The sequence below is a fragment of the Equus caballus genome, chromosome 19 (genome assembly GCF_041296265.1).
Source record: "Equus caballus isolate H_3958 breed thoroughbred chromosome 19, TB-T2T, whole genome shotgun sequence".
Lineage (NCBI taxonomy): Eukaryota > Metazoa > Chordata > Mammalia > Perissodactyla > Equidae > Equus > Equus caballus.
In genome coordinates, this window is record NC_091702.1 from 49,787,499 (window position 1) to 49,805,533 (window position 18,035).

General features: G+C 37.6%; 1 protein-coding gene across 10 annotated transcripts in view; it reads left to right on the forward strand.

Annotated features, from left to right (window-relative positions):
* IGSF11 (immunoglobulin superfamily member 11) overlaps window positions 1-18,035 on the forward strand; it is a 179,927-nt gene that overhangs the window by 1,423 nt on the left and 160,469 nt on the right. For 3 of the 10 annotated variants that reach the window (XM_023623720.2, XM_070243757.1, XM_070243759.1), the window contains exon 2: window positions 12,032-12,087. In XM_023623720.2, coding sequence (XP_023479488.2) covers window positions 12,045-12,087 — 43 coding nt within the window. In that variant the 5' untranslated portion in view covers window positions 12,032-12,044. Of the gene's footprint in view, window positions 1-3,097; window positions 3,266-12,031; window positions 12,094-18,035 lie in introns of those variants that run through there. The other 7 variants (XM_005601966.4, XM_070243755.1, XM_070243758.1 and 4 more) reach the window with 5 other exon arrangements.

An 18,035-nucleotide genomic window follows, 5' to 3' on the forward strand; every position in this document is an offset into this window, starting at 1 on the left:
AGTCAGACCAAGTTTGTTTTAATTCTGTATCTGCCACTTTCTAAATTGTTGAGCTTGGGCACATCTCGTTATTTCTCTGACCAACAATTTTCTCATCTGCAGAGGAAAATGGAAATAATATAATAACTCAGAGCTCTTGTGACAACTAAAGAAGATAATGTATAAAATTAGCTCATATGTGCTGCATAAAGAGTAGCTATTTCAAAATTTGTATGGGGTCACTTATGCAAATTTATTTTGTTGCTTTTGGCATTGACCATCATTGTACAAACATTTTACAAGCTTGTAATATTTTTTCCTTAAGATAAATTTTTAGTTGTGGAATTGCTTGATTAAGGAAATGCTCTCATTTTGGTCTTTTAAAAGTACTATATTTAAAAATGCCCTTCAGAGAAGTTGAGTCAATCTATAGCTCCGCCAGTAATATATGAGAATGCTATTTCCCAAACTGACACCAATTCTGTATGTATTTTTCATTTTTGCCTATCTCATGAGTGAAAAATAGTATCTTGTTTTAATTTGTACTCTTTTTTTACATGTTTAATGGCTGTTTGTATTTTTTTGTAAATATCCTAGATATGCCCTTGTCTTTTTTTTATTGATTTGTGAGTGCTTCTTCTGTATTAAAATTTTTAATTCTTTGTTATGTAAATTGCAAATAAATTTTTCTGGCTTGTTTGCCACATAGAAGTTTTATATTTTTATTTTTATGAAGTTAAATTTTTCTGTCTGTAGTTTTTATCTTTGGGCTCATGCTTAAGAAGACTTCTCCTGTCTCTTAAGATTATATAAATGTTCCCTACCTATATATTATTTTAGTACTTTTCAGTATGTATTCTTTTCTTACGTAGAGTTAAAACTTAAGTGTGCAGCTTGATGAATTTTTCCATGCGAATATATCTATGTATACACCGCCCAGATCAAGATAGAATGGTCCTGGCAGGTTTCCCCATGTCCCCACCCAGGAATACCCCTCCAAAAGTTAGATACTGTTCTGATTTCTGTTTCCACAGCTTAGTTTTTCTGGTTTTTGAACCTCACAAAATATGACTCTTGTTCTGGCCCCTTTTATTCAACAATGTATCTGTGAAATTCATTCATGTTCTTTTTTTTTTTTTTTTTTAAAGATTTTATTATGGCTGGCCCAGTGGTGCAGCAATTAAGTGTCCATGTTCCACTTCGGTGGCCCGGGGTTTGTGGGTTAGGATCCCGGGTGCGGACATGGCACTGCTTGGCAGGCCACGCTGTGGCAGGCGTCCCACATATAAAGTAGAGGAAGATGGGCATGGTTGTTAGCTCAGGGCCAGTCTTCCTCAGCAAAAAGAGGAGGATTGGCAGCAGATGTTAGCTCAGGGCTAATCTTCCTAAAAAAAAAAAAGATTTTATTTTTCTTTTTTCTCCCCAAAGCCCCCTGGTACATAGTTGTATGTTTTTAGTTGTGGGTCCTTCTAGTTGTGGCATGTGGGACGCTGCCTCAGATGGCTTGATGAGTGGTGCCATGTCCGCACCCAGGATCTGAACCTGAGAAACCCTGGGCCACCGAAGCAGAGCATGCGAACTCAACTGCACAGCCACGGGGCCGGACCCTCATCCATGTTCTTACATGTTAGAGTAGATAATTATTTTACACCGCTGTGCGGCATTCTGTTGTATTTTTACCACAAACTATTATCAATTCTGATCCTGATTGACATTGGATTGGTTACATCTTGGAACTATTAAATCCTTTCTTGTACATGTCTTTTGGTGGATATTAGTGTTCATTTCTTTTAGGATATACCAGATCGTGGGGTTCCTGGATCACAGCGTAGGCTCATGCTAGGAAATACTGTCAGACAGTTTTCCAAAATGGTAGTACCAGTTTACACTCTCACCAGCAATGTATAAAAGAGTTCAAGCTGCTTTACATGCTTGACTGTTACTGTTGGCTATTCTGGTGTGTTGGTTCTCAATTGGGGTTTTTATTTATTTAATTAATTAATTAATTAATTTATTTATTTTTTGAGGAAGATTAGCCCTGAACATCTGCTGCCAATCTTCCTCTTTTTGCTGAGGAGGACTGGCCCTGAGCTAACATCCATGCCCATCTTCCTCTATTTTATACATGGGATGCCTGCCACAGCATGGCCTGCCAAGCAGTGCCATGTCTGCACCCGGGATCCGAACCGGCCAACCCCGGGCTGCCAGAGCAGAACGTGTGCACTTAACTACCGCTGCACCACGGGGCTGGCCCTGGGGTTTTTATTTCTGTTTCCCTTATGACTAATGGTGGTGAGCACCTATACAGGTGCTTATTGGCCACTTGGATATCCTTTTTTATGAAGTGCCTGTTCACATCTTTTGTCCATTTTTATCATGGATTGTCTTTTATTGATTTGTAGGACTTTTTTATGTAGCACACTTGTGTATGCGTGCATGTGTATACTTTTTAAACCTTTAAAGATTTAATCTGTCTGCATTTTATTTTGGTACATGATATGAGATAGGAATCTAATCTAGTCTTACTTTTAAAACATTAGCTGGATATTACAACGTCATTCCTTTTGAAAAAAAGTAATTATTTTTCCATCTATTTAAAATACCAGCTTTTGCATATACCACTCTCAAATACATACTTGAGTCTATTTCTGGACATTTTAGTTCTGTTTCATCAAGAAAAAATAATCTGTTCTGGTGTCTGTACCATCGTATTTTTATTGTCATACTTTTATAATGCACATTAATATCTCATAGAGCAAATTCCCTTTTGTTAGTTTTCTTTAAAAATAATTTGTGAATGCTTCACGTGTTTGTCATTCCAGGTGAACTTTACGATAATTTTTGTCCAGTTCCAACAGTATCATCAACAAAAAGCCTGTTGGATTTTGATTGAAATTATTTAAATTTAAATATTAATTTAGGAAAAAACTTGCAGGCAGAGGACGTGTGAATCTGGCTCACTGATGTTGTCTTACTGGCGCCTCTTATGGCCTGAATTGTGTTCGCCCAAATGTCATATGTTGAAGCTCTAAGCCGTGGTGATTATATTTGGAGCAGGGCCTTTAAAGAGGTCACCAAGGTTACAAGAGGTCATAAGGGTGGGGCTCTAATCCATTCTGATGGTGACCTTTCAAGAAGAGAAAGATACGCCAGGGAGGCACCAGCACAGGGGAAAAGCTGTGAGAGGACGCAGCTGGAAGATGGCCGTCTGTGAGCCAAGGAGAGAGGCCTCGGGAGAAACCAAACCTGCTGACACCTCGATCGTGGACTTCTAGCCTCCAGAACTGTGAGAAAATAAATTTCTGTTGCTTTAAGCCACGCGGTCTGCGGTATTTTGTTATGGCAGGCCTAGGAAACTAACAGCTCCCGTAAGGTTTTTTTTTTTTAAACATTTGATGCTTAGTTGCTATTTTAATATCATTGGAGAATAGAGAGGACTCTGATAATTGAATACATTTCAGGTGAGGTAATGGTATATTTTTCTTAAGGTGAAATTCATGTAACATAAAATTAACCACTTTAAAGTGTAGAATTCAGTTGTATCTAGTACATTCACAGTGTTGTGCAACCACCACGTCTGGCAGGTTCCAAACATTTCCTCAGCCCTAAAGAAAACCTCAAACCCGTTAAGCAGTCACTCCTGGTTATCTTCTCCCCACAGTTCCTTGAAACACAAATCTGCCTTCTGTTTTTATGGATTTACCTCCTCTGGATATTTCATATAAATGGAATTATACAATATGTGGTCTTTTCTCACTGGATTTTTTCACTTAGCATAATGTTTTTGAGGTTCATCTGTGTCGTAGCATGTATTAGTATATTATTCCTTTTTATGGCTGAATAATACTCCGCTGTAGTGTATATACTACACTTTGTTTATTCATTCTTCTGATGAGGAACATTTGTGTTGTTTTCACCTTTGGCTATTGTGAACAGTTTTTCTAGGAATGTTACTATGCAAGTATTTGAGTTGTTATATTCAATTCTTTGGGGTATACACCTAAGAGTCAATTGCTAAATCATGGCAATTCTGTTTCACTTTTGAGAAACAGGCAGGCTGTTTCCCACAGCAGCTGTGCTGTTTTATATGCCCACCAGCAATATAGGAGGGTTCCAATTTCTCTACATCCTTGCTTGTTATTTCCCTTATTTGTATTATAGCCATGATACTGAGTGTGAAGTGGTATCTCTTTGTGGTTAATGACTAATGTTGAGCATCTTTTTCTGTGCTTGTGAGTCATTTTTATATTTTCTTTTGAGAAATGTCTATTCAAGCCCTTTTCCCATTTTTAAATTGTTTGTCTTTTAGAGGTTATAAGATTTCTTTATATATTCTGGGTTCTAGACCCTTATCAGATATATGAGTTGTAAATATATTCTTCCATGCTGTCTTCACTTTTTTGAAAGTGTCCTTGGATGCACAAAGTTTTAAGTTTTGATGAACTCCAGTTTATCTGTTTTTTCTTACATTGCTTGTGCTTTTCGTGTCACATTCAAGAAACCGTTATCTAATCCAAGGTGTTGAAGATACACCTATGTTTCCTGCTAAGAGCTTTATAATTTTAGCTCTTTTATTTCTGTTTTTGATACGTTTTGAGTTAACTTTTTGTATGGTGAGGTAGGAGTCCACCTTCAATCTTTTGCATGTGGATATCCAGTTGTCTCAGCACCATTTGTTGAAAAGACTATTCTTTTTAGGTTGAATGGTTTGGCACCCTTGTTAAAAATCAGTTGGCCATCATATTAGTTTCGTGGGGCTGCCATACAAAATACCACAGACTGGGGGGCTGAAAACAACATAGATTTATTTTCTCACAGTTCTGGAGGCTGAAAGTCCAAGATCAAGGTGTCAGCAGGTTGGTTTCTCCTGAGGCCTCTCTCCCTGGTTTGCAGACGGCTGCCTTCTCATAAGGACCCCAGTCAGATTGGATTAGGACCCGCTCTAACAGCCTCATTTTCACTTAATTACCTCTTAGCCCTGTCTGCAAATACGGTCATGCTCTGAGGTAGCAGGGGTTAGAGCCTCAACATATGAATTTGAGGGGGACACAACGTAGTTCATTCTAGCCACAGATGTGAGGGTTTATTTCTACATTCTCAGTTCCATTCTGTTGGTCTATATGTCTAGTCTTGTGCCAGTACCACACTGTGTTATTCCTGTTGTTTTATAGTGAGTTTTGAAGTTGGGAAGTATGAGTTCTCCAACTTTCTTTTTATTTTTCAATAGTGTCCTGAATATGTAAGGCCCCTTGAAGTCACATGTGAGTTTTATAATAGGCTTTCCCATTTCTGTGAAAAGCCCATTGGAATTTTGATAGACAGTGCATTGAATCTGTAGATTGCTTTGAGTTAGTATTGCCATTTTAAGAATACTAAGTCTTCCAATTTATGAACATGAGACGTTTGTCCGTTTACTTGGGTCTTCTTTAATTTCTTTCAGCAATGTTTTGTAGTTCTCAGTGTACAAGTCTTTCACCCACACACTCACACCCCTTCTTTGGTTTCATTTATTCCTAGGTATTGTATTCTTTGGGATGCTATTGTAAATAAAATTGTTTCTTAATTTCATTTTTTGGATTGTTCATTGGTAGTATTTAGAAATAGAAATATAGCTGATTTTTGTGAGTTGATTTTGTATCCTGCAACTTTCTGAATTTGCTTATTATTGCTTTTAGTTTTTTTTGTGGATTTTCAAGGATTTTCTATATTTGAGATCATGTTATCTGTGAATAAGAGTGCTTTTATTCTTCTTTTCCAATTTCGATGCCTTTTATTTCTTTTCCTTGCATAATTACTCTTACTAGAACTTCCAGGACAGTGGTGAATAAAGTGGTGAAAGTGGGCGTCCTTGTCTTGTTCCTGATCATAAGGGGAAGGCTTTTACTATTCAGTATCATATCGGTTTTTCATCAGAGCCCTTTATCAGATTGAGGAAGTGCCCTTCTGTTCCTTGTTTTCTGAGTGCTTTTATCTTGAAAGGGTATTGGATTTTTAAAATTGCTTTTTATGCAGCAGTTGAAATGATTGTGTGTTTTTTTCCTCCTTCATTCTATTAATGTGGTATATCACATTAATTGATTTTTGTATGGTGAATGACTCTTACATTCCTAGAATAAATCCTGCTTGATCATGGAGTGTGATGCTTTTAATATGCTTCTGCATTTGGTTAGCTAGTAATTTGTTGAGACTCTTTGCATCTAAATTCATAAGAGATGTTAGTCTGTAGTTTTTTTTTCTTGTGATGTCTTTGGCTTTGATATCAGGGTAATGCTGGCTTATAAAATGAGTTAGAAAATGTCCCCTTCTCATTCTTTCTTTGGAAGCATTTGAGAATGTTTGGTGTTAATTTTTCGGTAAACGGTTGGTAGAATTCATGAGTCAAGTCATATGTTTCTGAGTTTTTTTTATTCTGTTGGGAGGTTTTTGATTACCGATTCAATCTCTTTGTGTGTTACAGGTATATGGAAATTTTCTCTCTCTTCTTTTTTTGGTAATTTTGGTAGTATGTGTGTTTCTAGGAATTTGTCCATTTTGTCTATGTTACCTAGATTTTTTTTTGCTGTAGTTGTTCATAGTATTCTCTTATAATCCTTTTTACTTCTGTAAAGTTAGTAGTAACGTCCCCACTTTCATTTCTGGCTTTATTTGTTGTTTATCTCTTTTTTTGTCAGTCTAGCTAAAGGTTTGTCAATTTTTTTCATCTTTTCCAGGAACCAGCTTTTTGTCTTGCTGCTTCTCCCTGTTGTTTTTCTGTACTCTATTTCCTTTATTTCTGCTCTATTCTTTAGAATAGAATTTCCTTCCATCTTCTGGATTTAGGTTTAGTGTGCTTTTCTCCTTATAATTTTTTAAGGTGTAAAGTTAGTTTATTAATTTGAGATCTTTTTGCTTTTTTAATGTAGGCATTTACAGCTGTAAATTTCCTTCTGGGCATTGCATTCGCTGCATCTCATAAGTTTTGGTATGTTGTGTTTTCATTTTCTTCTATCCCAAGATATTTTCATCCATCTCAAGATACCACATTTCCCTTGTGATTCTTCTTTGATCCATTGGTTATTTAAAAGTATGCTGTTTAATTTCCAAATATTTGTGAATTTTCCAGTTTTCCTTCTGTTGCTGATTCCTAGCTTCATTCCACTATGTTCAGAGAAGATACTTTTTATGATTTTAATCTTTTAAAATTTATTAAGACTTGTTTTGTGGCCTAATATGTGGTCTGTCTTGGAGAATGTTCCATGAAAAGAATGTGTATCTGCTATCGTTGGATGGACTGCTCTTTATATATCTGTTAGGTCTATTGGTTTATAGTGGTGCTCAAATCCTGAATTTTCTTATTGACCTTCTCTCTAGATATTTTATCCATTAGATACCTTACGTCAGTCCTTCAGGTAGCCATCAGACAAGTCAAAACAGACAAACACAATTCTTTGAGAAGAAGGTGTGCTCTGCTCCCTCTGGAACCAGGAGTTATGCTCCCACACCATATGAATATGGGCTGCTATCTTCAAAACTGCTGAGTTGAGAAGTGGGGAGCGAGGACAAGTAACAACACTTCAGTGCTTTCCTACTGTTTGTCAGTTGTCTCTTTCTTGATTCAGCATTCACTTGGTTGCTGTAAACCTTTGTTTATTTTCCAGAATTCTGACAAAGTTGACTAATAGTTTTTGCTTATTTTTTCATTGTTTCTGTGGAAGGTCAGGGTCTACTTACTCCTCCGTTTTCACTGACGTCACTTCCCACCCCCTCTTAAGTTTTGAAAATGGAGCAGTGCACATCACATTAGATTTCAGTTTCCTTTGAAGAATTGGAAAATCTGTCAATATTGAGCCCACAGTTCCACATATCAGCAAATGCCTGGTGAGTAGCAGTTGCCCCGTTCAGGCAAGACACACATCCTTCAATTTCCCCACGCTTTTCTCCTGCCCCTTAATCATTTAAGTTATGTGACTGGTTCCTCCACCCGTTTTAATGATAAATCTCTTTAGTATTATGTAGTGACTAAGATCGCAGGCCTTTAGCCAGACGAAACTGGATTTGAATGTTGTCCTCAGCTCATTTAAAGCCTGTGTTGCCTTAGGCAAGTGACCTGTCTTCTGTGATCTTTAGTGTCTTTACTTAGAAAGTGAAGATAAACATAACTGTTCAACTTAGTTGAGATGAGTAAATGATATAATATTTATACAGAATTTAGCCCAGTGCCTAACATTCAGCAAGGTAATAGTAGTTGTCATGAGTTTTAATGTAAATGTATTAAAGTCATCTTTCATGTCCTTGGTAATGTTTGGAATTTTTTTCTTACATGTGGAATGTATTTGTTTTAAAAAGTTATTCTTGTGTAATTTATGAGTTTTATTGTTGTGAATTGGATTTTTTCCCTAATATATTTTCTAAAAGGCTAATGCTAATATGTAGGAAAGATAATTTCTGTTTCTCTTTTATCTCGCCATCTTTTTATTTTCTTATTAAATAGATTTTTAGATTAGTTTGATTTTTCTTAATGGATAATGGTAATGGTAAGTTTTCCTCTTCCGTTTTGATATTTATACCTCTTATTCATTTTCTTTTCTAATATTGAATAGGACTGCCAAACAATGTTTAATAATTATGAAGATTATAGATGTCTTGGTTTTATTCCTGAATATAATGGGAATATCCCTTTAAGTGCAATGCTTAATTTTGGTTTCTGATATGTATATATATATAAAAGAATATATATATATATATGCTCTTTTTCTGTGGTAAGGAAGTTTCTTTCTATTTTGTTTTACAAAGGATTTTAATTGGCTTTTGAATTTTATCAGATAATTTGTAGCATTTACTGAAATAATTGGAGGATTATCTCCATTAATTTATTCATGTAGTTATATCAGGAAGATTTTTAAATGTTAAATCAGTTATCCATACCTGGGATAAGCCTTACTTGGTCATCCTATATTGCTCTCTTAATACAATTCTGGAATCAGTTGCTAATATTTTATTTAGGATGTTTGTATTTTATTAACCAGAGAGATTGGTCTATTGTTGCCTTTTCTTGTCTTTTATTTCTCACATTTTGGTATCAGAATTATGCTAGCTTTATAAACTAATTTAAGAAACTTACTGTCTTTTTCTGTGCCTTGGAATAGTTTATATTTGAGCTATCTGTTCTTCAAGCTTTGCTAAAACTCATCTATAAAATCACATGGTCTGGTTCCTTGGCGGGGGCAGGGGTTGTGGTTGTGTGTGTACAGATCTTTTATACATTTTCCAATTTATTCTATAGTTATTGGTCTACTTACATTTTCTCTCTCTACCTGAAAAAATTTTGATAATTCAACTTCACTTAGAAAAATCTTCCATTTTCTCTCAAATTTAAAATTTATTAAGTGTAAAGCATTTTCTTACAATATTATTTCAATCTCCCCCATATATGCTTATATTTCCTTTTTAATTTTCAATATTGGGTCCTCTTTCTTTCTTGGTTGCATTTGGTTATACTTTCTAGGATTTTTTTTCAATGTTTCTTTATACAGCCTTTCTAAAGAAACATCTCTTGTGTTTGTCAGTTCTATGGTGAGTCATTTGGGGGTGTCGAGGCTATAATAAAAAAGACAGTGAGTTTACAGGTTTGTGCTCCTCTGACCTGCAATATCTAACCCTGTATGCACTGCCAAGACCACTAAATTTTGGGTGGGCATCCATGACATGCAAACAGTTTAGTGGGGAGCCAAGTCGAGCCTCTTGCATCCTTTTTCATTTATATCCTTTACCCTGTTTATTTATTGCTTTACGAGTAAACAAAGTGAAAGCAACTGTGACCTGGGTCAGGGTGTCGTTCTTGCCGACCTTTAAGCCGGGTTAGGCATCTGTGGTTTGGACTAGCGGAGGTGGCTTTCTTCTGTTTTTGCTTTGCTTTGTCCTTTTTGGTTGGTGTCTGGGAATTTCTTATTGTTAAGCAAAAGGTTAAGTGTTTTACATACTTTATTGTGTATTTTTAAAAGTAGTTTTATTTTTTATATATTTCACGTACCATAAAAATTCACTCATTTAATGTATGTAAGTTCAGTGGTTTTTATATATTCACAGAGTTTTGCAACCATCACTACAATCTAATTTTAGGACATTTTTAACACTCCAAAAAGAAATTCTGTACATATTAATAGTCATTCCCCATTCCTGCCCCTACCTGCTGCCTCACTTCACCCCAACCCTGGGCAATCACTGATCTGTTTTCTGTATCTATGGATTTGCCTATTCTGGACATTTCACAGAGATGGAATTATGCAATATAACCTATGTCTTGATTCTTTCACTTAGCATAATGTTTTCAAGGTTGTAGCCTGTATCAGCACTTTTTTTTAATTGCCAAATGATTTCCATTATTTGTATATACCACATTTTGTTTATCCCTTCCTCAGTTGATGGACATTTAAGTTATTTCTACTTCTTGGCTGTTATGAATAATGCTGCCATGAACATTTCTGTACAAGTTTTTGTGCGGACATATATTTTAATTTCTCTCTGGTGTATACCTAGGAGTGGAATTGCTGCATCATATGATAGCTCTCTGTGTCTCTATGCAGTCTTTTGAGGAAACACCAGACTGTTCCAAAATGGCTGCACAGTTTTACATTCCCACCAGCAGTGTATGAGGGTTCCAATTTCTCCACATACTCGTCAACTATTGTTATTATGTCTTTATTATTTTATGCATATTGGTGGGTGTAAAGTAGTATATCTTTGTGGTTTTTATTTGCATTTCCCTGATGGCTAATGATCTTGAGCATCTTTTGGCCATCTGTATATCTTCTTTGGAGAAATGTTTATTCAGATTCTTTGCCTTTTTGTTTTTGCTGAGGAAGATTAGCCCTGAGCTAACGTCTGTGCCAATCTTCCTCCACTTTATATGTGGGTCACCACCACAGTGTTGCTGTGGTGTAGGTCTGCACCTGGGATCCGAACCTGTGAACTTGGGCCACTGAAGCAGAGGGTGTGAACTTAACCGCTACACCACTGGGCCAGCCCCTCTTTGCCTATTTTTAGTTGGGTTACTTGTTTGTTTGAGTTATAAGAATTCTTTATATGTTTTGTATATAAATCCCTTATGAAGTATATGACTTGCAAATGTCCTGTGTGTTGTCTTTTTACTGTATTGATGGTGTCCTTTGAAATACAAAAGTTTAAATTTTAATGAAGTCCAATTTTTTTTCTTTCCTTTTTTTTTTGAGGGAGACAAGCCCTGAGCTAACATCTGCCAATCCTCCTCTTTTTGCTGAGGAAGAGTGGCCCTGAGCTAACATCCATGCCCATCTTCCTCTATTTTATATGTGGGACGCCTACCACAGCATGGCTTGCCAAGTGGTGCCATGTCCACACCCGGGATTTGAACTGGTGGACTGCTGCGGGCTGCTGAAGTGGAATGTGAGCACTTAACTGCTGTGCCACCGGGCCAGCCCCCAATTTTTTTCTTTTGTGCAATGTGCTTTTGGTGTCATATTTAGGAAAGCATTGTCTAATCGTAGATCACAAAGGCATAGACCTCTATTGAAGAAAACCAGTAAATGCCATCTTCTGAGTGAAAAGACTCCATGTATCTGTGGTTTCCTAATCTGCAAAGAGCTTGTAACATTTAACTCCTTACTGATTATGGCCGAGGAGAAAAGAAGACTGGATGAGTGCGTTACTGTTCTGATAACTTGTTGAAATTGATGCAGATGACCTACTAAAGAGTAATACAGGAAAAAAGGAAGGTCAGAGCTCTTGGATGGTGACAGCTGTGACAAAGATGTAGCATCCATCCTATTACCCTGGTCTATGTTGGGACAATTGCAGGTGATCCCATACAAATCTAAATTGGCTTGGCTTTAGGTAATCCATTCTTTTGTAAAGGTTTCTATGTGACTAAGTAGTCTAATTAAATGGTTACCATTCCAATATTTTGTACTCAAATCATGTAGGCACAGAGGTCTTTCTAAAAGCAACTATTTTTAAATTTTTAAAATATGAAATTTATCTATTGTAATGTTATCACAACATAGAATCTTCCTCTTCTCTGTTTCCTCACCTCTCTCAGGGACGAAGAGGAGATGTCTCTGGCGGGACTCTGGCTCTGGTGGGACTACTTTTCTGGTACTGGTGAGCGACTTGGCCTTGATGAGGTTTTAAGACCATTAGCAGTTATTATCTCTGAAGACCCAGCTGAGGGAAGGGCTTCTCACGACACTGACCTCTTCCCACATTCCCCTACTCATTCAAAAAAGTCTCCCATTTCTCAATTCAGAGAAAAATAATTTTTCATTTCAAAAAATGTTTATTGAGCACTAGCTATATGTCAGGCAAGGTGGATACAATAGAAAACAAGACTGATACAGCTGTTAACCTTAAGAATCTCATGTTGTAGAAGGGATCTCTGATAAGAAAACAAGCGATTGTAATGCAATGTGTTAAGAGCTATGATGGGAGAAGCACAAAGAGCTGTTGGCGCATAGGTGAGGCACGTAACCTGAAGTTGAGGGGTGAAGAGCAGTGGCATAAATGTGGCATAACATCCTGTCAGTTTGTCGTTGTAGGACCTGTGGAGTGCTGGAGTCTAGCTGCAGAGCCAGCATCCGCCAACTCCGTTACCTTGAACGATTTCTTAATCTTCACCACCTTCAGGTTCCTCATAGTTAAAATGAGGACCATTATAGTACTTGCCTCATTGTTTTCCACGAAAATAAATGAAGTAATACATATAAATTCCCTATTTGTGGAAAAGGCATGCTGTATCCCAGGAAAACTTGACACAAACTGGTCAGCACTGACATCATATGCTAACAAAATGACTGGACCTCAAAGATTAAGACTCTTTTGTGCAAGTAGGTCAAAAGGTCAAATTTCATCCGAGGAAAAGGACAGGCTGGCTCGGACTTCTCCACAGCAACAATCAATACTAGAAAACAGTGGAACAAGCTTAAAATTCCTCAAGGGAAGAAAATGTACTCAGAGATGTATTCACAGCCAAGTCGTCATTCTAGTTTGAAGACAACAGATATCTTTGAACATTCAAAAACCCAGAGAATATAATTTCCATGAGTCTTTATAGCAGATGGCTTTCTTGGAGATTCTAAAGGGAACACTTCAACAACCAGTAGATGAATGGAGAAACTATGACAAAAGGAGTGGCAGGGGGACACCACTATGAGTAAATGTAGGGTCAAAATGGAAATAAAAATGGGAGTTATGGTTAGAATGGAATCTATTTTATAAACTCAGACGAGGTGGAAATGATAGAACAGACGAAAGACGAGAAACAGGAGAAACAATGTGTAAGTACCTTTTATATCTGGAAGCCAAAATTTACTGAAAGCTGCTCAATGAAGAAATAGAAGTATAAATATACTTAAAATTTTAAAGATAAGTACTAAGAAAAACCTTATAATCCATGAAAATTAGGCATTAGAGTGAGGAGGGGAGTGGAAAGGAAATAGAAATATACTAATTTAATCATTGCTAATAGTATAGAGACTATAATAGATACTGTGCAATGAAATAGAGGATTAAAACATTTTAAACTTTTAGTAAGGCCATGATATACTTGCAAATGTGAGAAATTAAGTGAATGAAAAGATATTCATTGCAACATCATTTGTAAAAGCAAAATATTAGGCTGTTGTAAAGAATGAGCTCTGTGTTTATGTGGAATGATCTCCAAGATGGATTAAGTGGCAAAACAAGGTACAGAACAGAGTGAATAGAATGAGGAAAGAAAACCAACGTATACTCATATATGCTTGTGTCTGTGTGAAATATCTCTTGAAGGACGCACAAAACTGGTTAGCTTGGTTTCCTCTTTTTTTTTTTTTTTTTAAATTTTGGTGAGGAGATTGGCCCTGAGCTGACATCTGTTGCCAATCTTCTTCTTTTTTTTTTTTTGTCTCCAAAGCCCCAGTTCATAGTTGCATATCCTAGTTGCAGGCCATTCTAGTTCCTCTGTGTGGGACGCCACCTCAGCATGGCCTGATGAGCAGTGTGTAGGTCCACGCCCAGTACCTGAACTGGAGAAACCCCGGGCTGCCAAAGCGGAGTGCGTGAACTTAACCACTCAGCCACAAGGGCAGGCCCCAGTTTCCTCTTTTTAAGGAAGCGTGTCACTGGGGGTCAGGGGTAGGAGGGAAATATTTATTGTATACCTTCTGGTAATTTAAAAATCTTGTATCATGTGTTTTTGTACCTTTACTTTAAAAAATAACTTATTTTTCTTAAAAAGAGTCCCTTATGTAAGAGATGATAGTGGCTCGAGTTAGAGAAATGGCAATAGGGATGAAAAGCAGTAGAGGGAGTGGAAGTATTGTCAGTTGGCTGATGGGTAGTGAGGAAGAAGGTGTCAAAGATGGCATCTAGAGAAGCTTGGGTCCCTGGATAGTACGGGATGCTCAGATTCCCTACAGGTCTGTCCACAGGCTTCTCCCCTTATCTTTCTCTGTAGAAGTCTGTCGTCTCGCGCCTTTCTACCTTTCCAGGACTGCAGTTCTCACGTCTTTGCGGACAGTTTCCTTATCTTCCATAAACTCTAGATTACCTGCATTATCAGGTACCTACTGGACGACAGCTCAAACACATGTTCTTAACTCATTACAGGACTAAAGAATCATAAAATTTAAATCTAAAATGGACCTTAGAGATTTACCATGGTTTTGTCATTTTATTTTACCAATGAAAACCCTGAGGACAGAGGCATCATGTGACTTAGATTTTTGTTAAAAATTTAAATAAGTTGGCGCATCAACTTACAGATTTTTGATTTCCCTCTTCTTCGTTTATTTAAAGGTGGATCTTATTATGACCTCTTGTAAACTTTTCAGTAACCGTTCAAGGCAGATAGATCAAAGTCCAGATTCCTTGGATGGCATTCAAGGCCTCCATGATTTGTAGCTAGCCTTTGTTTCTGATTTCATTTCTGAATACACCTGCCACTGCAGCCAGACCTGACTACTCATCTTTTATAAAATTCAATCTTTGCCCCTCTATCTAAAGTAACTTTTCCCTTGTTTATTTTTGTTGAAGATTTATCCATCTTCAAGAGCCCATTCATTCACCACCTAGCTTTCCTGGAGGAAATCTTCCTTTTACTCCCATGTCTTTGAGTTTGTACCAATAGAATGGTATGCTGACCATTAGCTTTCCATTTTATTTAGTGGCGTATGTGTCCATGTGCCTTTCTCTTTAGAGGCAGAGATTTTGTCTTTTTCATAGTCTATGTTATGACTGTTCAGTATACTTCCCCAACCTTCTCTTTCCCAACTTTTGTACCTTCTAGATGCTCTGAAAAATTTTTGGCTTAAGTTGAGAACTCTTTGTGAGTCCTCTGCGAACTTCAGTGATCTGAAACTGGATTGAAAATTGAAGTTAGAAACCAGACTGATTAACCACAAATATTTAAGTAACATCACAACAGAAGTACCCTAGAGACTTGTTATATTGCTAAATGATATTCTCTATTTGTGACTTTTCTTAGTTTCAATTTTCACATCTGTTAACTTTGCGATTTATTACACTTGGTGCAGATTGTAAAAAATGAAACATTGTACTTAATATAACTGATTTCCCAAAGGGACTAGATTATGAATGCAAATATATTTGTTATCTGAGATATTAATGCAAATTTTGAAACAGTTTTTGAAAATGTATAAAAGTATTTGGAAAAAATATTTGAGTAGAAAACTTATTTCATTTTTTAAGAAGGTAAGTCACTTAGCGGCCGAGGGACATCACCCTTACTTGCATTACATGAGTTCTTCCACAAGAGGGCAGCAGCGACTCATGATCACATCAGGCAACAGTAAAATCCTTCGAGATTATCCTTGGAATACAGTTTCCAATGCAAAATTCGACAAAATGCAATTTTAAAAAACATATATTTTGTTGACTTTCTGGCCAGGTAGAAATTAAGCCCTAGTTGTTAGCTCTTAAGTTTAGTAAAGCAAATTGTGTTATGTGGCAGAACAACTTTCTTATCTTAGTTTTCAGCTTCGTTTCTCATTTCGTTCATTCACACAGCAAACATATTAAGCTCTGTTCTGTCCTAGGCACTGTACTTTTCCTGGGAATGCAAAACTGGATAAGACTTAGTCCCTGTTGCAGAGAACCCTGTTTCATTAAAAAAATTTTTTTTAGTATTCCTATATTAAACACAATAAAGGATACAAATATGTATAAGACATAATATTCGCCATGCACTGAATGCTTACTTTCGCACTGTTACCAAGGCTTTGTTGTAAGTACTTTACTTCTATGATCTTACTGCTCACAACAGCTCTAAGAAGTGGGCGTTAGTGTTCCTATCTTACAGAAATGGAGGCACAAAGAGGTTGCGTACCTTGCTGAGCATCGATGACACAACATTAAGTGGCGGAGGCAGTGTTTGAACCTAGGCAGGCTCGGTACAACCCCTCACTCTTCATCACTATGCTGAATACTGTTTCCCTCATAAGCCCTGCTCTCAAAAAGACATCACTTAAGGAGACATGAGACATCCTAGGGAAATAAATAGCATCGTATGAATTAAGTGCTTCCTCTTAGGTCTATGATGGCGTCTCAGTAAAGGTACTCTTCTTTCTTGCCTGGATTCTAAACAGTTTGAGAAATAAAACAAAAGAATTGGGAGCTAAAATATCACTTTTATTACTGATAGAAGCCAAATCAGAGGATTTGGCTTTAGATCTGCTAGCTAGCGGGCTTGCTCACACTGAGCTCTTGAATTCGGGGCCTTCTCCACTCACCCCCCAGGAAGGAAGCCCAGTCTTCAGGTAAGCCTCACCCCGACCCTCCATCCAGTGTGTGCTCTCAGCAGGGGCAGAGTCCGTGGAGGAGCAGGAATTGCTCCCTCTAAGTGCCTCACTCCCAAAAGGAAGAAATGAGGCTCTGAGCCAAGTGTGCCCCATTTATTCTTCCCAAATCACTTCACCTCCTCTGAGCAGAGAGAAACCAGTAATCCCCGTTAGCGAGTTCCTTCTGGGAAGGAGATATCAGAAGTGGTGGAGATGCATACCTCCCTAATATTTTCTAGCTCCTGCAAGCTATTTACTAATTATTTTGAGAGAGGCATTGCGGTAGACTGAAATGGGCCCCCAAACGTGTCTACAGCCCAATCCCCAAACCTGTGTATGGTAGGTCACATGTCAAAGGGAATTAAGATTGCAGATGGAATTAAGTGTGCTAATCAGCTGACTTTAAAATGGGAGATTATCCTGGATTATCCAGGTGTGTTATGGCCTATATTTGTCCCTTGTTATGATGAAGCCTTAACCCCTAATGTGATAGTATTTGGAGATGGGAACTTTAGGAGGTAATAGGGTTTGGATTAGGTCATGAGAGTGGGGCCCTCCTGATGGGATTAGTGCCCTTATAAGGAGAAGAAGAGAGAGAAATCTCTCTGCTTCCACCAGCGCACATGGAGGAAAGGCCAGGTGAGCACACAGTGAGAAGGCAGCCATCTGCCAGCCAGGAAGACAGCTCTCATGAGAACTCGACAAGCTCAACCACGCTGGCACCATGATCTTGGGCTTCCAGCCTCCAGGACTGTGAGAAAATCAATGTCTGCTGTTGAAGCCACCCAGTCTGTGGTATTTTGTTACAGCAGCCTGAGCTGACTAAGACAGGGTAGGTACAATGTAATCACCCTTAAAAGTGAAAGAGGGATGTGGAAGAGTCACCGAGATGGCAGCATGGCCAAGTCTTGGCCCAAAAAGTGTGAGAAAACAGACCATATTTCAAAATGATGCCTGAGAAATATGGGACTCCTGGTCCAGAAGAGGGTATGGTATGGATTAGAAGGCGGAAAGCTCAGTGAATTAAAAAGCAGGAACTCCACAGCAACCCTGCTTGCCTAAGGCCCCATGAGATGAAATGTATAAGCCAATCAAGGCCTGTGTTACTTTCTCTGTTTCCCTTTTGATAAACCTTGGCATTTAGTAAAGGCATGAATGTCCAGTCTTTCCCAGCCCTGCTGCTGGGCATAAAGGAAAGATGCATTTGCACCGGATTGGGTAGAGAGTTAAATGTAAAGTAGTGCAACTTTACAACCTAGAGACAAATAA